Source organism: Prionailurus viverrinus, chromosome B1 (genome assembly GCF_022837055.1).
Source record: "Prionailurus viverrinus isolate Anna chromosome B1, UM_Priviv_1.0, whole genome shotgun sequence".
Classification (NCBI taxonomy): Eukaryota; Metazoa; Chordata; class Mammalia; order Carnivora; family Felidae; genus Prionailurus; species Prionailurus viverrinus.
This window is the reverse complement of record NC_062564.1, coordinates 148,979,268-149,006,666: the sequence shown is the minus strand read 5'-3', so window position 1 is coordinate 149,006,666 and position 27,399 is coordinate 148,979,268. Positions and strand designations below refer to the sequence as shown.

Below are 27,399 nucleotides of genomic sequence, written 5' to 3'. Positions count from 1 at the left end.
TTTTTTTATTTAACCCCACTTCCCCCCTATTTTCTTTTTTAATTGTGGCAAATATACTTAGTGGAATCCAGCTTGTTAGTTTCTTGTAAAGGTAAAGTTCACATTGAATCTAAGGTGTGCTAAGTACTTTAAATGAGTTAGCTTTCATTTTCATAACAGTCCATCGAAGAGTGCTTTATGATCAGTAGTTGGGGCTTCAAGAAGGCTTTCCCCCAAGAAACGAATAAGCTTTTTAAAAATAACACTCTAAATCAGAGTCACCTAGCATCAAGGAGACAATGTAACTTGGTTACATATTTCTCTAAACTTGGCTGTAACTTTGTTGTCCATAGTTATAAGACTCCTGGAAAAAGAATCTATCAAGAAGAGAGATCTCACAGCCCTGGATACATAAACAATGGCGAGGCACTTTGAGCACATTCAAGCATTTCTCAGGAGAGAAGGAGCTTCAGCTACTTCCCTCATCAGAGAAAAAAGATGGAACTACACAGGGCCCAAGGCTTTGTGAGAGCAGTGGTCCTACCCCAGATATATATCAGTACCAAAGCCAAGGTCCCTCCTACCAGGCCACACAGCCATTGCCATTGAGTCACCATGTTCTGTAAGAGCAAATATTTTACAGTACTTGCTAATTAGTTATTTATAGTGCCATATATATTAGTTTGCTGACTTACTCATTCTTAGACTTGAAACAGAACGGTAGCCAAAAAAATAGTTCATTAAACCTCAGATCAGCTATGCTTCCTTAATTCGGGGCCCTCGTACACTTCTAGCCTTGTCTCTTATTTCTTGACTTTAGAAAATGTCTTTGTTCACATGCTTCTCCTGAATCTGTTAGGTGCACCATTTTTAACCATGCAATCCAAGCATTTAGAGTGGTGTGGTGGTCCTGATGTTTCATTACCAGACTTGGGGCAACACACACAGTGACAGTCCACTTGGCATTTCTAAGCTATGCACTCATAAGGAATCAGTGTTCTGAGTGGGAATGAGGCTGTCTGTTTAGCCAGAGTAACCTTGGAAGCTCCCTTTACTATTTACTTTAACATTTACAGTGTACATTTGACATAGTTCTGACTGGTACAACTCTGAATTATTCATTATCTATAGCAAGATTTTAATTCAGGACTATCTTCTGTAGCAACTAGCAAACCTTTAGGTTACCACTCTCTGAAACTTGTGAATATGTATTATTATGACACAAATTAAAGTTACCATAGATTTTTAGATCAGGCAAAAACATGCTGAGAATAACAAAGTATAATCCCTAGAAAAATGAAACGTTCTGGCAAAAAGACCAGAGTTATCCATGCTAGTACTTTCTTTGATTCATGTATTAGACACTTTCATTGTTGTTTTGACAATTTGAACATATTCCAGATAGCATAATTTTTAAAATATTTTGTAAGTCCTTCTTTGAGGAATGTAAAAGAACAGCACAGTATCCATTCTTTATTGCAATGAAATCCTGAGCGTGCCGAGGTAAGGGGAGAACAACTTTAGGAGGAGAAAACACGCCTCTTATCTTTCAGGGGAGGAGGGCTCTTTTAAATTGATTCCATCACCCTGATACTCAGAACCTTTTTGTTTTAAAAACAAAACAGAAAATATGTCTGGTCAGAGTAGACTGGGAAACTTGTAGATGGGACACGGAAGGGGAAAGTCAGAGAGGTCCCTTGTACTCACCAACCATTCCTACCTAGAAATTCACTTTCCAGAGCTCTTCTGTGCATGAATCTCAGAGGATCTTTATATTTCATTTCGATAATTAGGTACTTTTATTTTATTAGGTGACAAATATAGTTTCTAGGTGAAGAAAATGAAGGATAAATGGTAATATTCACCTTGCTGACTTTCACAAGGTGAGCATAGCAAGTCTGTAAACTAGTGTGATGGTTAAGAGTATATTCTTATTGGGGCGCCTGGGTGGCTCGGTCGGTAGGGGTCCGACTCCAGCTCCGGTCATGATCTGGCAGTTCGTGAGTTTAAGCCCTGCATGGGGCTCTGTGCTGACAGCTCACAGCCTGGAGCCTGCTTCAGATTCTGTCTCTCCCTCGCTCTCTGCCCCAGCCCTGCTCACACTCTGTCTCTGTCTCTCAAAAATAAACAAACATTAAAAAAAATTTTTTTAAGAAGTACATTCTTATAAACCTATAATCCTATGTAATATAAATCTGTAGCGTATTGTCAGGATATTGAAAGTGATATATGGAAATATATCTATACGTAATGTATTTTAGCACTAATTTACTATAAAATAATAGTAACTAGCACTTATATTATGCTTTTTCTATATGAAACAGTGCTTTGCACATACATATACACAATTGCAGAATCCAAAAACGCTCTGAAAACCAAGAGCATTTTTCATAAATTCGCCTGAATTCATTTGGTGCTAAGACATGACCTGAATTTATTTGAGGTTATTTATAGTCTTTATTTATCCTATTTAATTTGAACATTCATTTATTTCCTGCAGAAATATTAATGTGCTTGATTGTGAAGTGCTGCCCCGGAGCCTGCTAGTTCTGCATGGTTTTGTTGGGGGGGGGGGGGGGGGGTTGGGCCTCAGTATTTACCATTTTGCCTTTCTAAAATTAAAAAAATAATCTGAATTTCAAAATATATTTGGCTGGAAAATATTAACATGAAGGACTTGGCGTGTGTTACTCTTTTGCTCCTCACAACAGTGTTGTCAGATAGGTACTGTTCTTTTCCCTGTTTTCCAGAATGAGGAAACTGAGGTAAGAGACATGAAGTACAGGGACAAGGTCATAGGGCGAGTAGGGGTGGAGCTGGGATGCCAGCCCCAGTGATCCTGAATCTGCTCTCAGAACTGTGCTCTCCTGCCTCCCTTTGTAAGGTGACTTCCTTGGGATGTTGATGCAAGTTAGGGATTTAATCCTATTTCCCTGTGCCCTACATCTGCGCTTGGTTTTCTAATTATTAATTTCTAGACTTTTTAATCGGGAGACAGTACAAGTGTAAAAGGTTATAGATACTTGCATTCTTCTTGCATTGCCTGTCCCCATGTCTGGCCTAACCAACAATCTATATATAGTTTTCAAAAATTGCTACTTTAATCACATATCAACATATTATCATAATCACAACATCACAATACCAACATAATCACAGATTACATCCTCATCTGCTTCCCTGTTTTCTGAATTTAAACTGAAATGTTTTACATACTTGTATGTTTTTTGCACATCTTTGTAGGATAAGTGATCATATATTTATTTATTTAACTAGAATGTGCCCTTACAGCCCACTTGAATAACCACTATACCACAGCAGAGCTAGAAATTAACCAGTTGAATTGAAGAATTACAGTGATGATATAATAAACTAGTGAAAAAGCAGGACAAATGATAAATTCCTTTCCTAAATGGTGATTTCCACTTGTTGCTTCAGATCCTGTGCTGGTTTCTGTGATACATTTTTCAAGACGGAAGGCTTATCGTGCCCATTTTCATTTTTGTTATGCTTCATCCTCTGAGAATGTCCCTTTATTTGCTGCATATTTACACACACAAAATTCACCTGATTTTGTGAGTTTAAATATGAATATTGCAGGTGTGTACAATATAATAGCTTCAGAATTACTGAACGATGAAGCTGGTGTACTTTTTGAAAAATTTCTATAGGTTCTCTTATTTCCAAAGTCATCTTACAGCTTTAAGACACAGAAGTACCTATTATATTTGTAATCTTCGCATTCTTTGCTGTCCTTCTCCCTCACATGGAATATTCTGTGTACAGGAATATTGAATTTATAGAAAAAGGAGAGAGTACTATACTTTTAACTGAAGGCACATCTGTATTGAATTATAAATGATTTATTTTGTCTGTCTTCAAAGCAGCATCTTTTCCTTTATTTTTGGTTTGGGGAAGAACTGTATGGGTGGAGGGTTTTGAGAGAGGTATTTGGACTTTTCTGTGGTTATTTTAAGAAAAGTCACTAGTTTGTATCATATTTGGCCTGATTCTAAAAAGCATTCCACATATTTTCCAGCTCCACTGAAGTGGTCAAAACAAACGTTGAATGAGGCCAATGTTGTGTGCACTTAAAATACAAAGAGCCTAATCTTGCTTTTCAGTGGGAAAAAATCTGTTATTTTTTATGGGATATGAATCCTTGTTTCCTTTTGTTAGAAACTTTGAAATGATTTTAGCTTTGAAACAAATTTAATAGTCGTAGTCGATGTCTCTGCTTAGAGTCCTACCCCTTCTCAGGAGTATTTCCAGCCGTTTTCACTGTTAATCTCTGGGTTAAGCTGAAAGAATTCTAGGAAATCTCCCTTTCAGTTATCCTTTTGAAACCTTGTTTTTAATAGCACTTTTCTTTCTTGGCTTGCATGACATTTTATCTTTCTTTTCCTTTCTTTTTGCCGTTTGCAAAGACTCTTGGGAGGATTTGACAGATTTGGTGGAGCAAATGCGCGATGATACAGAAGGTGCGTGCCACACCAACATCTTTCAGCTTTTTTTCCTTTCTTTTCTTTCTTTATTTCTTTTTTTATTTTTTTTTTTTAATTTCTAACCACCTTTTGATTGTTTTCCATAAGCGAGACTGTCAGCTTTAGGTTTTATTTCCCATGGCAATAATTGGAGTAATAAAAATATTTGCTACATTTTCCATACAGGTACTTCATTTGTACAGGATTAGGGTTTTCAGAGTCTTGCACTTAAAATCTTTATCCTTGTGGTTCCAAGTAAAGCATATATGTTTATGCTGTTCCTTTAGGATATTTGTTAAATATCCTAATAATAAATGTTTTAAGGGGACTTTATTTCAAAATTACATCAAATTTTTCTAGGCTGTTTTTTCATTTGTTGGGAAGATGTAAACACATTTTTTTATCATTTGTGAAAAAATATATTTCTGTGAATTCCACAGTGGCCAAAAACAAACCAATCCCAGGAATCTGAAGTATCCAGTCTGGAATGTTGTTCTGATTTGTAGATTTCCATAACATGAAGCACTTTCATCTTGGCCCCGTATTAGCATTACTTTCCAGTGGAATTACTTTCAAAAGTAGCACATATGCTCCAATATATGAAGTTTCCCTAAACCAATCGTTTCTTCTGAAATCGGCACCAAACTTTAGGGAGCTCAAGGTAATTTATACATTTTATAATAAAAATAGAAAAATTGAAGTTTGGCTCCACTGCACTCTGTCATTTACATTCTCCCACTTTGCCTGGGCACTAAACGTCCCCCAGCTTCAGCACATACTCTCCTAGCACACACAGGAGACTGGCCCTGCGCGCAGACTGGCCTTTTCATTGCCTGTGCCTGAGTGCCTTGAGTGCCTTGAGTGCCGTCAGCCTCCTCTCCTGCCTTGTACCTGCAGCATTCCACCCAGAGCACTTACTCCCCTTCTCCCTTACCTGCCCTGTGCCCCGCTGTGCTTGGGGCACCGCCCTCTAGCCCAGATGCGTGCTCCAGGAGGGAAGTGCTCCTTGACAGCTGTGGCCCACGTTCATTTCTCCATTCACTCAAGTTCTTCAGAACTTGGAGCTTAAGGCTTTTTACTTGTTCTCTCCTTTTTGTGTTTATCGTCCTAGTTCAAGTGTAATATCCTTGAATAGAGGTTGTCTTAAACTTCTTGGTGTCCATGTGAGATCTGGGGTGGTACTGTGCTCAGTCCATTTGGTCACACCAGACAAGACTAAGGCATTCTGTCTCTACTGATGCCCAGTAGTTTCTTCTTCACTTTACTTTGAATGAGTAAACTATTATGAGTTTCACCTCATTTCCCACAGTCAAACTATATCTTTATTCCATCTTTTAATATAACCAGTTACATATAATTTGAAGAAAAAGCAAATCAGTATTACCTGGTTGATTGACAGTTCATAGACAACGAAAAACAAAGAGGAGGGTGTTAATTCATTCAGTGAGTAGCGTTTACTATTATGTTAGTTGCTATTACTATTATTTACCAGGCACCACACAGGTATAAGGTTTCGATTCCTTTAATAGACTAGGTACTAAAAAAAAATGCTGCATAAAAGCCAAAAAATCTATGTCCTTCTTGAAGACTTCTTCCCTAGGACTCAACCTGACAAAATTCCATTTCTTTAATACAAAGTACCACTGAAAGAATCAAGCTACTGTGAGAGTCAGCCTCCTCTTTTTCATCTTGTTTTTGTGGGAATTTTTGTGAATGATTGCCACAGGTGAAATCAGAAAGGGAAATGAGGTGAATTGTAACAATATAGCACATAAAAATCCCAGAAGATGTGAACTGTCAATACTTTGATGATAGTAGTAAATTACCAGTCATGTAGTGTGTGGTAATGTTGGTCAAGAACGTATTTACAGAAAAGTCTTTCTGGAATGGAGTTTTTTAAAAGAAATGACAATCAGAATGGTGGAAGGGAAGGGGCTTTACTCATTAACTTTTTTGAGTCATTCATCCCTGTCTTTTTTATTATCATTTTCTACTTCTCTTGCCTCATTTCAGTTATGTAAAATGCTAGAGTTTTACTATGTTATTACATAACAAGAGTTTTTATAAAAGTGCTTGTTACAAGAATAAACATGAGTTAAAGAGTATTGCCCACATGTAACAGAGTTAGCAACTCAGAGCCTGGGGTGGGTTCTGGTTTCAGATCTGAGAAAGCTGAGATGTATGTAGACTCAGATCTATTCAGGAGACCTTTACCGCTGAACTGTTTCAATTCTGTCTCTTATCTGTTATTATGGATGTGTCATAACAGTTGACTTTTTAATAGATGAAGTGTTAACACCGGCCTCCAGCCTCCTGAAAATTTGCTTTTTAACATAACAAACTCTAGGAGGTTGCAGATTAGAACTATTAGCTTTTGGGTTTTGTTTTGTTTTAAAGTTTGTCAAGATTGAAGTTTCTTCTGGCAAACTGATTTCTTACAGTGATGGTTGTTGGTTTTACATTCTGTGTGTCTGTCACTCCTGTCTAACAGAATATGAAATGTCTTCTGAGGATGAAAATGTATCTTGCTTACAACACTGATCAATCATCTGGCATCCCATCTCATTATACACTATTAATTTGTGTCTAAAAGTTTGGAAACTCCCGAGAAAATTATGAAGATTAAATGAAATAATAAAAGCGGATAATTTACTATCTTTAGTTTCTCAAATATTAAATTCCTTTCTGTACTCATTACCAGCCTCTTAAATGGATTCAGTGAATTTGCAGTTGTCCAGATTATTGCCCATCTTTCTGAGCATTGAAATAGTTGGGATGTTACTTGAATTAGGGAAATGATACACCTTTGTGACATACTATTTGATCAAGATTGCTTACTGGTTCCTTGACATTTTCTTTTGGGTTAAGACTTAATGTCCGCCATCATGAAAAATGGAAGGAACATATCTAAGAGATATTCTTAGCATGTAACACTGTGTCACATAGTCATTGAGTAAAGGTTTATTTTAAATAAAATTGTTGCACTTATACTTATGGAAAACCATAATAATTTTAATCACTAACAATGTTTTATTCTTAGCATGTCCCAAGCATTTCTAAATATTTAACACATACTAATTTGTTTAGTCTTCAAAACCCTAGTATTGTTTTATAGATGAGGAAAGTGAGGCCTACCCCGTGAAGAAAATTGCCAGGTGGAATACTGCTCGGCAATAAAAAGGAACAAGCTATTGATACACCCAACAACTTGGATGAATATAAGGAATTATGCTGAGTGGGGGAAAAAAATGCCAATTTAAAAAGTTACATACTGTGTGATTACGTTCATATAATATTCTTGAAATGACAAAGGTATAGAAATGGAAAATAGTAGTTGCCAAGGGTTAGGAGAGGGTAGGGGGCTGGAGGAAAGTGAGTTTGGCTTTAAAAGGGCAAGATGAGGGATCCTTGTGTTGATGGCAACGTTGTGTGTGTTAACTGTAATTCAATATGAGTATTCTAGTTATGATAATGTACTCTAGTTTTTGCAAAGTGTTACATTTGGGGGAACTAGGTTAAGGGTACACACAACCACCACAATTTTTAGAACTGCATGTGAATCAACAATTATCTCAAAAAAAAGTGCAGAGAAAAAAGAGATAAACTTTCCCAGAATCGCACAGGGTAGAATTCAAGTAGAGTTCAAACTCCCACAGGCTCACTCCAAAGCTTGTGCCCTTGACCACTACACCAGAGTTCAAACCTATTTGACTTAAGACCCACTGTAAAAACATGTTTTCATCAAAACTCAGTACATACATTATTTATTTGTATGTACCTAGAACATGACCTCTAGAACATGTATCAATACATGACCGTACTATGGTGAGACATAGTAAATCAATTTTATACTCCACTAAGGAGTGTGACCTTTAGTTTGAAAGCTGCTGTAGGTACTAAGCTCTAAGAAAGAGAGCTCTTCCTGAAATGGCTCTATTTTAGATTCTGTTTCCTGCATACAATTATTGTCATCCTCCAAAGGCTGGGCAACTAACCCTTCATCCTTCTGTTTCTGTATAAACCATCTCCTCTGGTGAAAGCATCTAATAATTGCCACTATTATCCCTATGCTAATGATTATCCAACCTCAAACTTTAATTTGTATTTACAGCTATGTGATGAAAAAATATGTTGAGAATACTTCCACATAAGTGTCCTTTACCATATCTGAAACCAACCTGATTTTACCCCTTTCCCCCAAATAGTTACTCAGTTTTTTCATTTTCATTTCCAGTCTCACGGGGCAAAAACTTTGGCTGTTCGTGACTGTTCTGTTTCCTTAACTGGTACAGTCCTTCATGGCAGGCAGTTTTGGTCCTCTTCCCCCCGCCCCCCGCCCAAATTCACTGTGCATAATCCTCTCAGACTCATCATCTTCAAAGTTTTGATTACACCACCTCTCTGCTCAAAACCTAGAGTGGTTCTCATTACCTGTTTCATTACCTGTCTGCTTTTAGAGACCTCTGTCACCTGACTTTGTCACCTTTCTCACTCTGTCACCTCTGTCACCTTTCCCGTGCTTGCCAGCTCTCCCCATGCCATTCCGATTCTCTTTACCTCATTTCACACACCCATTCCCACCTTTTGGAATGCATTCTTCTGTGTTTTCTGTGATTTCACCTTGAGGGTCTTCCTCAAATCCTACAGTATTTGGTGGTGTCTCATTTGGAACACAGGTGTATAGTATTCCCGGCATTAACCTAAAGATCGAGATTATTCCAGGTTTTTGGTCAGGTCTGGAGTTTACCCTGTTTACAAGCTGAACAATTAGCCTGATTCTGTTCTTAGATACTGGCAAAAGATACAAGACTCCTAGTGGGAGACAAAGGACTTTATTACTCATGACACTGCAAACAGCCTGAACATCAGCATACTGGTGTCTTGCACAAGAGTCCCACCTAGTAGACACCATAAGGCTCAGCAAGATGCTCTGCATGTGGTGGGTGGGTGTTGCAGCTGAGGAACACTGACTTTGGAGAACCCATTGCTTTTATAGGAAGCAGTAAGAAAGCCTCACCTCTCATGACTATCAGCTGCATAAACAGCCCTGACAGATGACCCAGATAAAAGAGTGGTCAAGGTCTTGTTGCAGTCTTGATACAACCCAGTAAAGATGTGTAATGGCACAAGAGGGCCAAGGAGGATTGTCTCTCCCAACATTTTACAGGTAAAATATAAAGAAATGAGAAATTTTCCCAGTATCAGGGAATGTGAGAAACGGAGATCTAACTCTTCTAGATCAGAGCTGTAGCTGTCCTAAGTCACAGTGGTGCCCTCAACATTTAAACTATTTCTATGGAATAAGCTGAGCAAAGCAAGGAACTTTTGGGTTTGTACTTATCTCCTAAATTTCTTATGTTGCCTCAAAACAGAGACAACTGACTGTTGTCCTAACTTATAAATGTTCCCGGAAATTTTCTAGGTATTCTTCTGTGGTGTTGAGTTCGGGAAGCTCCCAAAACAAAAATTGATTATATTATGATATGGGAGCCTAATGAAGAAGAAACCAGTGCATTTTCATAGGAAACTCTTGGAAAAGAGTGTGTGTAAATGGACATCTTTTAAACATTAAAGATACTGGATGCCTAAAAGAAAAACACTTTTCCTTTACTGCTCACACTACTTCTGACACCAACTATGTGGGGGATTTTCCCACACCAACCAATTCGCTAGCATCGGTTCAATTCTGACACCATCTACCTGGAGTTAGTGCAGACTCCACGGGTTAGGAGGTTACTCCTACAAGGTGCCCCCTCATTTCAGATGCTAATTGCTAGGCCAGGTTGTCACCTCTGCTTCTGACCAACTAGGTCTAAATCGGAGGTTCTTGTGACCCCCTCATAAAGTTTGATAATTTGCCAGAATGGCTCAGGCCTCAGGAAGAGAGTTTACTTGCTAGATTATGGTGTATTACAAAAGAATACAACTCAGGGACAGCCAGGTGGAAGAGGTGCATAGGGCTAAGTGTGTGGGAAGGAGCTCAGAGGTTCCATACTCTCTCTGGGTGCTTCACCCTCCTAGCACCTCAGTGTGTCCACCAACCCAGTGGCTGTCTCATCCCTTTTGGTTAGGATTTTTATGCAAGTTTCATTATATAGGCCTGATTGATTAAATTATTCATCATTGATGACTGAACTCAATCTTCAGCCCCTCTCCCCTCCCTGGAGTTGGGGGGTGGGGTACAGCTGAAACTTCCAACCCTTTAATCACATGGCTATTGCTCCTGGGTAACCAACCCCCATCCTTAAGGACTTTCCAAAAATGCTTCTTTTACCCTTAACTCTGGAGCTATTTCAGGAGCCAGGGACAAAAACCACATATAACAAAAGATGTTTCTATGGCTCTTATCACTTAGGAAATTTTAAGGGTTTTAGGAGCTCTTTGTTCAGGATATACATATAAAGTTCACAATGCCTTATCAAGAATGAGTGATGGTATATAAAAGAATGGTTTGGAAACATTAAATCACCAAATAAGATCATTCAGTTCAGTATTAATGCCAATCAGAAGGGGTTTTTGGTTATTTTCAGAGATGGGAAAACAGTATAGAGGTAGTCTTCTCATTGGAGGTTGGCAGTTAAACCTTGACCTGAAGCAAAAGAAAACAGAACCTCTTTTTTATTTTTAATTATGGAAGTTTTCAACTACATAGAGTAATGAAACCTAAAGTTGCCATCACCCAGCTTTAATAATTGTCAATATTTGCTGATCTTATTTCATCAATTTCCATATTTTTGTTCCTGGAGTACTTACAACCCCCAACTTAGGACTTTTTTACTTTATGGTGGTGTGAAAGGGATATTCATTCAGTAGAAACCATACTTCACGTTGTGAATTTTCACCTTTTCCCAAGCTTTCCCAGGATGGTGGGCAATAGCAGAGAAATGTGGCTCCCAGTCAAGCCACGCAGTCACAAGGGTAAACATCTGATACACTTAAAACCATCCTGTGCCATACAGCCATTCATTTTTCATTCTCAGTACAGTATTTAATAAATGACATGGGGTAGTCAACACTTTGTGATAAAATAGGCTTTTGTTAGATGATTTTGCCCAACTCTAGGCTAATGTGACTGAGTATGTTTAAGATAGGCTAGGTCTGTTAAAGGTTAGGTGTTAATTTATATTTTCAATGGAAAATGCGTTGGTTGGGATGTAACCCCATCATATCTTGAAGAAGATCTGTATTTTTTTATTTTTATTTTTTAAATTTTTTTTAACATTTATTTATTTTTGAGGGACAGAGACAGAGCATGAGCGGGGGAGGGGCAGAGAGCGAGGGAGACAGAATCCAAAGCAGGCTTCAGGCTCTGAGCTGTCAGCACAGAGCCCAGTGCAGGGCTCAAACCCGTTAACCATGAGATCATGACCCAAGCCAAAGTCAGATGCTCAACCGACTGAGCCACCCAGGTGCCCCAGAAGATCTGCATTTTAAAGAAAACTCCAAACAGTATTCCTTACCACTTGTAAGCACTTCGATATTAACAATAATTTCTTTTTTTTTTAATTTTTTTTTAACGTTTATTTATTTTTGAGACAGAGAGAGACAGAGTATGAACAGGGGAGGGGCAGAGAGAGAGGGAGACACAGAATCTGAAATGGGCTCCAGGCTCTGAGCTGTCAGCACTGAGCCTGACGCGGGGCTCGAACTCACGGACCGTGAGATCATGACCTGAGCCGAAGTCGGACGCTTAACCGACTGAGCCACCCAGGTGCCCCGAGAATTTCTTAATAGTACCTACTATTTATTCAGCTCATTTTCAAAGGTTGCTTTTCTTAAATATGTCTCTTTTTAATTGGTTTATTCAAATCAGGATCCATACATAATATACATTATTATATATCTTAAGTCTCTAGTTTTTTTTATTTTTTAATTTTTTAATACTGCTATTATCTTCCTAATTTTATTTATTTGTGTTTTCTTTCCAAGTTGTTATCTAAATTCTTGTTTGTTAACATAGAGTGTAACAATAAGTTTCAGGTGAAGAATTTAGTGACTCATCACTTACATACACACCCCGTGCTCATCAAAACAAGTTCTCTCCTTAATACCCATTACCTATTTAACTCATCCCCCTGCCCCCCTCCCCTCCAGCAAGTCTCTAGTTTTTTGAAAGAACTGCCTTATTGAGATATAATTCACCATACCATAAGAGTCATACCACAATACCATAAGAGTCACCACTCTCAGCTGTATCATATATATAAAGTTGTACCTCCATCACGACTACCGGAATATTCTCATCACCCTATACAAGACCAGTGCTGAGCTACTGAGCCTTCTCCTTCTCATCACCCTACAAAAAAAACCCTATACATATCTATTACCATTGAGTTCCTATCCCTCTTTCCCCCAGGTCCTGGCAACTACTCACCCACTTTCTGTTTCTATAGATTTGCCTGTTCTGGACATTTCATGTAAACGATCATTAAACATGGGGCCTTTAGTGCCTGGCTTCTTACATTCAGCATGGTGTTTTCAAGGTTCATACATAACATGGCATGTATCAGTACCTCATTCCTTTTTATTGCTGTGAATGACATTTCATTGACCAAACCACATTTTATTTGTCCATTCATCAATTTATGGACATTTGTACTATTTCCATGTTTAGACTATTATGAGTAAAGTTGCTATGAACATGCATGTATGAGTTTTAAATGGACATGTGTTTTCCCTTCTTTTGGTTATACACCTAAAAAGGAAATTGCTGGGTCATATTGGTTACTATGGTTTAACCTTTGGGGAACTGCCAGACTGTTTTCCAAAGCAGCTGTACCATTTTACATTCCTGCCAACAGTGAACTAGGGTTCCAATTTCTCCACGTTCTTGTCAACACTTGTTATTTTCCTTTAAAAAAATTTTTTTTAATTACATCCATCTTAGTGAATGTGAAGTGGTATCTCATTGTGTTTTTGATTTGCATTTTCCTAACGAGCATTATTTCATGTACTTGTTAGCCATTTATATGTATATCTTCTCTGAAAAAAATGTTCAAATCCTTTGCCCATTCTTTTTTACTGGGTTGTCTTTTGTTGAATTGTAAGAGTTCTTTGTATATTCTAGATATTGGATATAATGTGATTTTTTTCTCCCATTCTGTAGGCTCTCTTTTCACTTTTTAATGATGTCCTTTGAAGCACAGATTTTTTTAATTTTTATAAAATCCGGTTGTTGGTTTTTTCTGTTGCTGTGCTTTTGGAGTCATTTATTATTTTTTTTTAGTATTTATTTATTTTTGAGAGAGAGAGAGCAAGAGCGAGCACAAGTGGGGAAGGGGCAGAGAGAGAGACACAGAATGTGAGGCAGGCTCCAGGCTCCGAGCTATCAGCGCAGAGACCAACGTGGGACTCAAACCCTTGAACCATGAGATCATGACCTGAGCCAAAGTCAGATGCTTAACCGACTGAGCCACACAGGTGCCCCACTTTTGGTGTCATTTAAAAAACCATTTGGGGGGCGCCTGGGTGGCGCAGTCGGTTAAGCGTCCGACTTCAGCCAGGTCATGATCTCGCGGTCCGTGAGTTCAAGCCCCGCGTCGGGCTCTGGGCTGATGGCTCGGAGCCTGGAGCCTGTTTCCGATTCTGTGTCTCCCTCTCTCTCTGCCCCTCCCCTGTTCATGCTCTGTCTCTCTCTGTCCCAAAAATAAATTAAAAAAAAACGTTGAAAAAAAAATAAAAAAAAAAAAAAAAACCATTTGGTCATGTTGTATAATCCTTTTTATATGTTGCTAGATTTGGTTTGTAAGTACTTTGTTGAGGGTTTTGCATCTATATTCATAAGAGGTGTTTATTAATCTATAGTTTTTTTTATATAGTTGCCTGATTTTTATCTAAGGTAATAATTGGTTTCATAGAATGAAATGGGAAATGTTCCATCTTCCAGTTTTTTAGAATTGTTGATGAAGGGTTATTTTCATTCTTTATTTTTTTGAATGTTTGATAGATTTCAATAATGAAGCCATCTGGTTCCAGCTTCTTCTCTGTGGGATGTTTTTTTTTCTTTTCTTGTTTTGTTTTGTTTTGTTTTGTTTTTAAAGAGAGAGAGAGAGAGAGAGAGAGAGCAGGGGAGAAGGGCAAAGGAAGATAGAGAGAGAGTGCCCATGTTGAGCCTGATGTGAGGCTTGATCCCATGACCCTGGGATCATGACCTGAGCCGAAATCAAGACTCAGATGCTCAATTGACTAAGCCACCAAGGCACCTCTATGGGATGTTTTTTTTACTGACAAATTCCGTATCTTTACCTGTTACGGATTTTCTGTTTCTTAAGTCAGTTTTGGTGATCTGTATCTTCGTTAGAAAATGTTCATTTTGTCTAGGTTGTCTAATATTTTGGCATACAGTTGTCAGTAGTATTCCCTTCCAATCCTTTTTGTTTCTGTAAGGTCAACAATAATATCTCCTCTTCATTCCTCAGTTTAGCAATTTAAGTCTTCTCTCTTTTTCTGTTGGTCAATCAAGCTAAATATTTGTCAGTTGTTGATCTTATCAAAGAACCAACTTCAGGTTGCATTGATTTTCTCAGTACTTTAATGTGCTGTTTATTTCTGTTCTAATCTTTTATTACCCCTTCTTCCTTGGGCTTTCCACTGGTATATGTGTTTATTGGTTGCCCTTGAGGAAGCTTCTGTGAAATCATGGAATTAAGTTATGCTAGAGCTGGAAGAGTCATGTAGGTCAGTGCCTTGACAAACTTTAATGCACATATAAATCACCTTGGGTCGAGTTAAAGTGCAGAACCTGATTCAGTAGTACCATTGGAGCCTAAGGCCTCCCATTTCCAAAAGCTTCCAGGTGATGCCAATTTTGATTCCAGGGCTACATGTGCAGTGGCAAGGATCTAGTTCTTTTGGTATCAGGGTCATTTGTGGGGTTTTCCAAAACCTGTTGTTTCTCTCCATTCCAGAGTTAATAATATACTCCCCCGACCCCTTGAGAATTGGTGCTGCAGGGAGTCATTAGGATCGATATGGGTGTGTGTTGTTTCCACCAGATAAAAGAATTACTGAACAAGCTTAACCCTCATTTCACAGATGAGGAAATTGAAGCCCCAAAGAAATGAGACTCCTTGCCTGGTGTCATAAGTTAATTGGTACAAAGAAGTGATTAATATCAAACAGATTAAGAGTAGTGGGTGGATATAGTGTTCCTGATAATAAGGATGGATTTTAGTGAAGCACATCTTTGATTACGCTATTACCAAGGAAAGGTAGCAATGAGGATAAACAAATTTGTTGTTAAATTTTCTTGACTAACGTCTTTAAGATTTCAACCAGACAAAATGTTACTTAAGTGTATTTCCTCTTTATTACTCGAGTAGAATTTTATATGGTATTTGGAATGGCATTAAGGAGAATAGATAGATATGGGTACATAGATAATCTAAGGGTCCTAAGACTCTTGATTATTTTTACATTTTTGAAAAGATTTTTTTAATGTTTTTATTTATTTTTGAGAGAGAGAGAAAGAGACAGAGCATGAGTGGGGGAGGGGCAGAGAGAGAGAAAGATAGAGACACAGAATGTGAAGCAGGCTCCAGGCTCTGAGCCCTCAGCCCAGAGCCCGACCTGGGGCTGGAACCGTGAGATCATGACCTGAGCTGAAGTTGGACGTTTAACCGACTCAGCCACCCTAAAAAGATTTTATTTCTAAGTAATCTCTACACCCAGCATGGGATTCAAACTTACAACCCGGAGATCAAGAGTTGCATGCTCTACCGACAGAGCCAACCAGACACCCCATCTATTGGTTATTTTTTTAATACTATTTAGGTTTACTTATTTATTTGGAGAACTTATTTATTAAAGTGAGCGAGGGGAGTGACAGAGAGAGAGAATCCCAAACAGACCCCATGCTCTCAGCGCAGAGCCCAACATGGGGTTGGAACAAACCATGAGATCATGACCTGAACTGAAACCAAGAGTTGGACACTTAACTGACTAAGCCACCCAGGTACCCCATCTATTGATTATTCTTAAGTGAGGATTGAGTCAAAGTTCATGATTCTCAAGTGTCATTAGAATAGTCAAATTGTGTTTTATTATAAGATCTTCTAGTGCTTTCAGTAATTTGTTCACTATCAAGGACTAGCAATTTTATGCCCAGTTTTTAAGAAATAGTACAGGGGTACCTGGGTGGCTCAGTTGGTTGAGTGTCTGTCTAGCTCAGGTCATGATTTCGTGGTTCGTGGGTTTGAGCCCTGCATTGGGCTTGCTGCTGTCAGTGCGGAGCCCGCCTTGGATCCTCTGTCCCCTTCTCTCTCTGCCCCTCTCCCACTTGCGTGCTCTCTGAAAAATAAATAAAACACTTAAAAAATAATAATAAATATGTTAAAAAAAGAAATATTACAGAAAAGGTTCAAAATAGATTTATTTAGGAATTATTGGCCTTCAAACATTCTAAACACAGTAAGCTTTCCTCTCTATATCTTTGTTATTTTGTCATTTTTAATCTCATGTTAATGTTCTTAGGTATCTTTTGAAAATCTCTGTATGGCAACTTTTGTTTCTCATATAGTCTAAATTTTTGATCTATCAAATAACCAGGAAATTCTAAAGAGTAACTACTCGTGTTACATACGAATTATTCCCAACTTACCCAGAATTGGGTACAATATAACATACTTAATATATGTTAAGTATAATTTAATTTTCTTCAATTATTCTTAAAATATTTCAAGATTTCTCTGTATGAACATTAGTCATTTCACTAAAGAGATGGAATGGGGTCTTGGTCAGATGATGGGTTTGCAGAACAGTGTGACTCAGTGTCACTCTTAGCTATGTGACTTTGGGTTCACTTTTGTCATCACTATTAACTAAATGAGCCTCATTACTCTGTAAAGTTCATTAATATTTCCTCATATAGAAATTAGCAGTCTTGAAGACCTATAGTAAACATACACATATGCTTGAAAGAACTTTGGTTTGAAAATCAATTAATATAGTTTATTATTGTAACTATAGTCATTTCTGTAGTTTCTTTAGTCCACTGCTCCTGGTGTGTTCCCCACCATGGTGCTTTGTACCCCTACCCATCTATTCACCAAAACTAGAAAATTACTCTCCATTCTTCCTCCTCCTCCTCTCACATCTAAGTGGTCATCAAGTCCTGAAATCCTGACATCCTACCCCTAGAACAGCCCCCAAAGCTAATTAATTCCCTCTTCTCCCCACAGCTCCGATGGCTCTTCCCTTATTGTTTCTCTCCCCAACTATTGCAGGAGACCCTTACTTGCTCCACAGCATTGAGTTCTAACACCCTTCCAGTTTGTCTTCCATGTGGCTGTGACAATGGCTTCTCTAAAATTCATATCTGTGGGGCGCCTGGCTGGTTCAGGCGGAAGAGCATGTGACTCTTGATCTTAGGGTCATGAGTTCAAGCCCCATGTTGTAGAGATTACTTAAATAAATAAAACTTTAAAAAATAAATAAGATTCAAATCTGTGACATCACACCTGTCATTAAACTCTTTACTGATAAAGTAAAATCCATACTCCTTAACAAAGATCCTTAGCAGTCTCTCTTTTACCTATTTCCCTCATCTCATTTGACAGCATTTACTCATATGTACCATAAACTATGGCACTTTTTCCATTTTATTTTTCTTAGCGTGCCAAGTTCTTTTCATTCTTCAGTGCCTTTGCCCCAGCTGTTCCTTCCATTCTGCTCCCTTCCCAGCTCTTTGCCAAACCAATGTCTTTCTGTCCTTTAAGACTGAACTCAATTGGGGTGCCTGGGTGTCTCAGTCGGTTGAGCTTCCGACTTCAGCTCAGGTCATGATCTCACACTCTGTGAGTTCAAGCCCAGCGTTGGGTTCTGTGCTGACAGCTCAGAGCCTGGAGCCTGCTTCAGATTCTGTGTCTCCCTCTCTCTCTGACCCTCCCCCGTTCACGCTCTGTCTCTCTCTGTCTCTAAAATAAACATTAAAAAAAAATAATTAAATTTAAAAAAAAAGACTGAACTCAAAAGTCTCACCCTCTGTTACCGATGTGTATGGCACCTAATAATGTCTGTATATTAATTTTGTACGCTGTTACCTTAATGAATTATATTTTTTTGCATATTTTGTTTGTTTGATTTTCTGGATGTAGAATCAGACAGAACATGTGAGAGGAGTAATGTTTGACCCACTCTTTCACAGGTTATATGTCTCCAATTTCTTTATCTTCTTTAATTGCATTCTTCCACTTTCAGTACAGTGTTCAGAATTAGCCATGTTAATATGTATTTCTTAATTTTCTTAAAATGCTACAGAGTGACTAAAAACATTTTATTAGCTGGAGAAAAAAAAAAAACAGTCTCAAGGTGCCTGGGTGGCTTAGTCAGTTGAGCATCTGACTCTTGATTTCGGCTTAGGTCATGATCTCACAATTTGTGAGTTCAAGCCACGGTTTGTGAGTTTGAGCCCCGAATCAGGTTCTACGCTAACAGCATGGAGCCTGCTTAGAATTCTCTCCCTCTTTTTCTGCCCCTCACCACTGTCTCTCACTTTCTCTCTTTCTCACTCTCTCTCTCAAAATAAATAAATATTTTTTTAAAACCAAATAGCCTCATCTCTGAGAACTTAATATATACATACCTGCCCTTTAAATTTGAAGGGAAGGGGCATCTGGGTGGCTCAGTCGGTTAAGCATCTGACTCTTGGTTTCAGCTTAGATCATGATCTCACAGTTTCGTGGGTTCAAGCCGTGCGTCAGGCTCTGTCCTGGCAGCCCTCGCCCTACTCACATTGTCTCTGTCTCTCTCAAAATAAATCAATAAACTTAAAAAAAGTTCTTTTGAAGGAAAAAGGGAGCCAGGTCAGGTAGCTTTCTTCTGTGCATATTCTCATAATGTCCTGTGTATACTTTTGTTAGTGTCCTTATTACAGTACGTTTACACAGCCTCTCAAACTTTTCCATATCCAGTGGCAGAAGAAATTGTATTAGACTTGTATACAGTGTGTCTGAAATTTACATTAATATCTCATCTAGTATCTTAGGCTTAAAATTTATATAAAATTTACATTTGATTCCATAGAAAGAGGATACTTGAGCTAATATAAAAACATTTTAATTTTATTTGTTCTGAAATAAAATTGATCTTTGTCAAAGATGGTAATGTTTATTGTGAAATTTCAAGTGTTCTCTGTAAGTTGCCCTGTTCTCCAGACATTTGTGTAAACCAAGTTTGATAAATAGTGAGCACTTTGATGTCAGGAACTAGGTCTTTTATCTCTGGAATCCCAGCGTTAAATATCTAACACCAAGTAGATGGTCACTATTTATAGAAAAAAATGAATGAATGAACAGAAGTTCAGATTTTGAAATAATAGTGTTAAATGTTAGCATTGTTAAACGTTTTTAGTTATTTTTCTCCTGGAAAAAATATGACATAACATTGTGAAAGTCATGCATTTGTTTTCACTTTTTTTTTTTATTTTAGCCCATGCACGAGCGGGGGAGAGGGGGCAGAGGGAGAGAGAGAAAGAAATCTTAAGTAGGTTCCACGTTCAGTGCAGAGCCCAACATATGGCTGGATCCTACAACCCTGGGATCACGACCTGAGCTAAACTCAAGAGTCGGACGCTCAAGCAACTGAGCCACCCAGGCACCCCTGAAAGCCATGCACTTTTAAAAACCATTTTCTGGGGGGCACCTGGGTGGCTCAGTTGGTTGAGCGTTCAACTGCAGCTCAGGTCATGATCTCACAGCTCGTGAGTTTGAGCCCCGCGTCAGGCTCTGTGCTGACAGCTCCGAGCCTGGAGCCTGCTTCGAACCCATTCGCATTCTGTCTCTGTCTCTGTCAAAAATAAATAAACATTAAAAAAAAAAAATTTCTGGGCTATACAATATAACAAAACTTTAAAATGAAAATTTTATGGTTAAAAGTATAAAATATACAGGAAATATCACATTGTAAGTATTCAGTGTAATGAATTTTCACACACTCAACAATTACACACCAAAAACCAGAACCCCAGAAGTCCTTCCATGCTCCCTTTGGGTTGCTGCAACCCTTTTTAACAGCATATATTCGTTCCACAAAATCATTTTACACTTGAGTACGATTTAAGACAAGTAACAAACTGATTGAATAGATTATTTTTTATTTTGTGACAAATTAAGTTAGTGATTTGGTGATCTTTACTAGTACCCAACATTACAAAATGGAACAAAGAAATAATTAATTTTAAGTGCTAATTATTTTCAGTAGTTTGATTTCGTACTAACCAGGAAATGTAATTAAAATGATTTGTAATGCCCATACTCTTATATACTATTCACAAAAATGATACTAATAAGCATTAAATAATAAACATTTTACCTTCTGCATTAAATAATTAATAATGAGCAGTGAAGTCTTTTGAGCTTTTTATGCCTAATGTCAAATTACCCTGATTTTTGTTTGACCTTCTTTTATTTGTTTAGAGTAGTGGTTCTCAGTGGGGAAGCAACCTGATTTTGTCTTCCAGGGGACAGGCATTGGGCAGTATCTGGAGATATTTTTGGTTGTCATAACTGGAGGATGCTACTGACACCTAGTGGGTAAAGGCTTGGGTTGCTACTAAACTTAATTCACAGAACAACCCCACACCCCCTCAAAAAAAAGAATTATCTGGCCAAAACATTAGTAGTGCAGAAGTTGAGAGCAGTATTTTCTAAAGAATGAATGGGTTGTTTGTGTTTGATGTAGATTAGTTCAATAGGGTATAGCACCATACTAAGTCATCCGAGGTATTAGGAATTTAATTTCCCTAGGCATTAGTTCATCTTTCTGCATGGTTTATGCACCCCAGGCCACAAACAGATGTCTTGAACATGTTGCTACTGATTGTAAGAAGAATGACATGAGGCAATGTAGAAGTGTAAATCCATCACCATTCTGGCAAGAGTCTCCAATCCAGCTCTCCAATGACATTTTCTTGCCATCTATTGGGAGGTTAAACAGAATCTAGTTGCTGCCCACAAACATTTATGCACACCCACACACGTTTATCCCATTCATTTCTTCCAGTGATTATGGGAGGTTAGAAACACTGGAGTGCACATAAATGCCAGTAACAAAGTTGGGAATTAATGTCTGATAAAACTGGTTTTAGCGGCTGTGTTTTAGGGGGTAGTTTTGTTGTGCATTTTACCTTGTGAGCTTATTCTGGTCTCAACACTTACCTGCCCTGAGGAAAGAGAGTCACATTTGAGGCCTGGTGTTAAAGGATCTGTTGTGCAAGGAAGAATTAATGGCAATATATATACCAATTCTGACTTTTTTTTCTTTAAAACTACTACCTCAGAGAACAGCACAACAAAGCCAGATTTATATAGTTGGAACTCTGGCTTTGTTGTCTCTTACTGGCTGGGCCCAGGGACTGGCTCTTTCACACGCTTAGCCTCATTTGTAAGTTGGTGCTACTGGTAACTGTCTCACAGCCTGACGTAAGGAGGGATTGAAATTGTAACTGTCAGAAGCAGCCCACAGTACCCGGCACAGCATAGGCCCCAGTAAGTGAAGGTAGCAGGTGCCTGGATTGTGCCGAGTTCTGTCGGATAAAATGTGGTACTTAGTCCCTTTCATCAAATAGTTTATCACACTCTATGCTAAGTCTTAAAATTTTGGGAGTTAATATGGTTAATTATTTTTAGTTTATGTAATGTTTAGTTTAAATAATAATAATGCTAATTAACATAAATAGTAATAATAATGTCAATTGTATACTTGGAACAAAGTTTAAGTACTTTTTTTTTTCTACATTGCCTTTAATTTTTAGAGCACTTCACAAACCGTGTAGAGAACGAGGTGGGCAGGGCCAGGGTGGAATCACAGAGACCAGTGTGAAGGTTGTGCAATAGTGAGTGAGCTAGGATGGGCACCCAGGTTAGGTTAGGGCAGAGGTGGTGGTGAGATTATTAAGACTGTACTCGATGCTTGAAATTTGATAAAATAAGTAATTATCACTGTTGCATCAAGGATATTCCTAAAGAAAACTGGCATCTTTCTTTTTTTTAACAGCAAGTACTTGGCAGAGAATACAAAACCACTGTCTCCATTCTTGCCAAGACACCCAACAGTCCTACCCACCATTGCTTTTGCACCTTCGATGCTAACGTCAACACAATGAAACATTGAATTTCTAAATGTGCTGTTTCCACTAACCAGGCTCCATCCTCTCCCTCTTTGGCCGTAGATCCTAATTATCTCATGGCTAACGAACGCATGAACCTGATGAACATGGCCAAGCTGAGTATCAAGGGCTTGATTGAATCAGCTTTGAACCTGGGAAGAACTCTGGACTCAGACTATGCACCCCTCCAGCAGTTCTTCGTGGTGATGGAACATTGCCTGAAACACGGCTTGAAGGGTAGGCCATGGCCCCAGAATGCAAATGTGCACGCAGCTATTTTCTAGCAATACGTGTTCAAGAAAAGTGTTCTTTCTGGAGCCAAAGAATAAGAGGCTTGAATTAATATTAATCTATTGGAACGTACCCTATATGAGCACAGACAGGGAGACAGGGATGTGGTTGAATTAAAAGACATGCAGGGCTTAAATCCTTAAATGCTAGAGCTGGAAAGGACATTACGAGTATCTAGTCCAATACGGCAGTTCTGTTGGACAGGTGGAAACAGGCCTAGAATGGGAGGTAATTTGCCCAAGGTCACACAGTGAGTGGGGGCAGAGCAAGTGCTAGAATTTATATCTCCTGAGTCTTGCTTCTGTGTTCTTCCACTTGACCATAAGCTTTTGAGGGCAGAACCTGGTCTAGTTCACTTTGCTTCCTTTCCTGCTCCCTCCCCAGTCGTTAATAGCCTGTTTCCAGGTTACATATTCTTTCCCATTGGACTCTTTTCTTCACTGGTACCACACAGCTTTAAGTACTATATTGTTAAAGCCTTTTATTGTTATTATTATAGGTCTAGTTATAAATTCTTCCTGAAAGAGGAAGGACTGAGTCTTGGGGAGTGGGGGATTTTTGGTTTTTACAAAATGTTATCTGTTCTGAAAGCATGAATAATTTCAGAACTGTCTGATAATGCAGAATTAATTCTCTGATAAAAAGGATTAAATAGATGAGAGAGAAGTGTGTATATGTGTTTGTGTGTGGAGGGCATGTTTATGTTGCAAGGGATATTAAAACATTGCTTTGTTTTTATCACCTTAGCTAAGAAAACTTTTCTTGGACAAAATAAATCCTTCTGGGGGCCTCTAGAACTGGTAGAAAAGCTTGTTCCAGAAGCTGCAGAGATAACAGCAAGTGTTAAAGATCTTCCAGGACTTAAGTAAGTTTAAGGTCCAGAATTCTGCTAGGAAAACATTAACCATTGCTTTCAAGTCTAAAGATAATGATGACCATAATCATTTATTTCATAACAGTCCAGAATGCATGCTGTTTTTATGAATATGTACTACTACAAGAGACTTGCTAATATAGAATATTAAGAGAAGTGTGTCTGTGAGGGATAATTATCACTAATTTAAAAGAGGTTGTATTCATATTAAAATGCCAAAATTTTTCTTATTTTTTTAAAAGTACTTGTGGGAATCAGTTAGAGTCTCAAGAAATCAGATCTTAGGAGGGAGGTTGCTAGACCCAACTAAGAAAAAGAATGTGTTCAATGAAGTTTTAAGAGCCAAGATTAAAACCGTTGTCAAGTGGACCTCAGGAACTGACACTGGGAACCTGCCTCAGAACTCAAAAAGAGGACTGATCATTTTCTCAAATTAGACTGGTTTAACTTTAATCAGATAGAGACCTAAATGGACTGTGTCCACATTGCGAGTATTTGGACACTTAAATGATCCACACTAAGTTTATGAGGATTTACCGATGCTAATGTGATAGAACATTTTCATTTGGGACTCCCAGAGGTTTTTATCTTCAAATTGTAGTCTCAGTAATTCATTCTTCACGAGAGCAGTTGTCCCAAACACACCCCTAGTCCCACCAGCCCACACAGAACTCCTCACATAGGAATGTGGGAGAATAGGTTGTAAGGAGCACCTCGGTGTGCATGTTATTACTGGGGACTATTAACAAGAGTAAGTGAATCTGTCCCACTATGGCCTCTATCTCTGCTGCTTGTAGTTGTTGGATTCATGTGTTTCTGTAGGACACCAGTAGGCAGAGGAAGAGCCTGGCTTCGTTTGGCATTAATGCAAAAGAAACTCTCAGAATACATGAAAGCTTTGATCAATAAGAAGGAACTTCTCAGGTATGAACATCTTATTGAACTTTGTTCTTTTCTTGCTATGTTCTATATTTTATATGAGGTCAAATCATATAAATTTGCTGTTTTTGCAGATCAAAAACAGTTGTTTCATGACAATTTCACATAGTTCAACTAATACTTCCTCCCATACCTCACACACACATACCCAAGAATAGATGTTTATTACATGTGTTCAGTCTGTCACTGTGGCATATATATGGTCCTTTGCAGGGTAGGCTAAAACTTAATACCCCCAGAAAACAGGAAAGGCTTTTGACTCAACCTTAGCATTTACCCAGATGCAATAAGACAGGAAGTTGACATGTTACATTAAATTTAAAAACAGCACACAAAATTCTAGATGGATTATAGACACAAATGGCAAAGAGGAAACAGTAAAAATTTTAGAAGACAATATAAGGTAGACAAACATTTCTTAAACAAGACATAAAAAATTCTCCCTGTTAAAGAAAAAATGGATACATTGGTCTACATTAAAATGAAGAACTTCAGGGGCGCCTGGGTGGCGCAGTCGGTTAAGCGTCCGACTTCAGCCAGGTCACGATCTCACAGTCCGTGAGTTCGAGCCCCGCGTCGGGCTCTGGGCTGATGGCTCAGAGCCTGGAGCCTGTTTCCGATTCTGTGTCTCCCTCTCTCTCTGCCCCTCCCCCGTTCATGCTCTGTCTCTCTCTGTCCCAAAAATAAATAAACGTTGAAAAAAAAAAAAAATTTTAAATGAAGAACTTTCATTCATCAAAAGACACAAGATTAAAAGGCAATCCATAGAGTGTGAAAGGAGATATTTGTAACACATATATTGAATAAATGATATGAATCAGGGTATGTGAAGAGCTCCTTCAATCCAGTAAGAAAAAAGCAAGGGCGCCCAGGTGGCTCATTTGGTTAAGCCTCCAACTTCAGCTCAGGTCATGATCTTGCAGTTTGTGAGTGTGAGCCCTGCATCGGGCTCCGTGCTGACAGCTGAGAGCTTGGAGCCTGCTTCAGATTCTGTGTCTCCCTCTCTCTCTGCCCCTCCCCTATTCGTGCTCTGTCTCTCTCTAAAAAATAAACATTAAAAAAAATTTCTTTTTTTTTTTTTTCAAAAAAGGATAGAAGAGCAAATGTAAAAATGGGTAAAGGATTTGAACAGGCGTTTCACAAGAGAAAATCAGAATGGCTAGTAAACATTAAAAAGAGGGGTGCCTGGCTGGCTCAGTGGGTAGAGCATGTGACTCTTGACCTTAGGATCATGAGTTCAAACCCATGTTGGACATAGAGATTACTTTAAAAAAATATAAATGTAAGGGCACCTGGGTGGCTCAGTGGGTTGAGCATCCAACTCTTGATTTCAGCTCATGTCACAGTCTCATGCTTCATAGGATTGAGCCCCACATGCTTGCAGCACAGAGCCTGCTTGGGACTCTCTCTCTCTCTCTCTCTTAAAATAAACTTTAAAATATATATATTTACATATATATACATAAGTTCACTAGCCATCATGTAAATGCAAATTAGAACAACAATGTGATACACACCCACCTACAAATAAAGCAGATCTCCGAGGCAAATTTTTAAAAAAACATTTTTTAAAGATGCATTAAAGATGGAAAAATCATCCCTTGCATCTCAAATACAAATATGTGGGGAAAGTATAAATAATCACTTCAGTGAAACTACCATTCTGGTCACTTCTCTTTCAGCTAGACTGTCTATTATCTAGAGTCTATTCATGCACCTATTATCTAAAATAAAGTATTCAGACCATCCCCCCCCCTTTTTTTTAACCTTTTCTCTATTATCATAGTACCCATATTCAACTATGAGGCCAGCATTTTCTGTTTGTCTCATGATTACATCATTGGATTCTTGAGGTTTTGTTACAACAGAGCATTCTGTGGATTTCTCTTACAGCGAATTCTATGAACCCAACGCCCTCATGATGGAAGAAGAAGGAGCCATAATTGCTGGTCTCTTGGTGGGTCTCAACGTCATTGATGCCAATTTCTGTATGAAAGGAGAAGACTTGGACTCTCAGGTATGCACAATGTGCTCAGTTACGAAGTGCATCACTCTGAGTTTTGTTAGCTCAGAATTTGGGTTGATCAGATTACACCAACCAAATTAAGAGAAATTCTGTGAGTCATGAATAGTATTTGTAAAAATTTTGATGTGAATATAAGCAATTACTTTGTTTTTTCTTCTAATTTGACTCATTTATGTATTATGAGTGTTTTTCAAATTTTCTCTTGACTATGACCCCTGTTTAAAATAGTTTGTACAGGGGTGCCTGGGTGGCGCAGTTGGTTAAGCGTCTGACTTCAGCCAGGTCACGATCTCGCGGTCTGTGAGTTCAAGCCCCGCGTCAGGCTCTGGGCTGATGGCTCGGAGCCTGGAGCCTGTTTCCGATTCTGTGTCTCCCTCTCTCTCTGCCCCTTCCCCGTTCATGCTCTGTCTCTCTCTGTCCCAAAAATAAATAAAAAACGTTGAAAAAAAAAATTTTTTTAATAAAATAAAATAAAATAGTTTGTACAGACTGGCGCACCTGGGTGACTTAGTCAGTTGAGCATCCAACTCTTGGTTTTGGCTCAGGTCACAATCTCACGGTTTGTGAGTGCAAGCCCCGCATGGGGCTCTGTGCTGACAGCTCAGAGCCTGGAGCCTGCTTCGGATTCTGTGTCTCCCTCTCATCTTGCTCCTTTCCTGCTCGCACTGTGTCTCCGTCTCTCTCAAAAATAAACATACATTAA

The 27,399-nt window shown here is 38.5% G+C and overlaps 1 protein-coding gene across 9 annotated transcripts in view; it reads left to right on the top strand.

Moving 5' to 3' along the window:
* RUFY3 (RUN and FYVE domain containing 3) overlaps positions 1-27,399 on the top strand; it is an 82,234-nt gene that overhangs the window by 29,366 nt on the left and 25,469 nt on the right. For 7 of the 9 annotated variants that reach the window (XR_007151461.1, XR_007151460.1, XM_047855137.1 and 4 more), the window contains exons 2-5: positions 22,630-22,803; positions 23,605-23,722; positions 24,554-24,655; positions 26,564-26,687. Coding sequence is in view for 7 of the 9 variants with exons in the window: in XM_047855137.1 (XP_047711093.1) it covers positions 22,630-22,803; positions 23,605-23,722; positions 24,554-24,655; positions 26,564-26,687 (518 nt within the window). In the remaining 2 variants the exon portion in view is untranslated. Of the gene's footprint in view, positions 1-4,406; positions 4,461-22,629; positions 22,804-23,604; positions 23,723-24,553; positions 24,656-26,563; positions 26,688-27,399 lie in introns of all 9 variants that reach the window. The other 2 variants (XM_047855138.1, XM_047855143.1) reach the window with 1 other exon arrangement.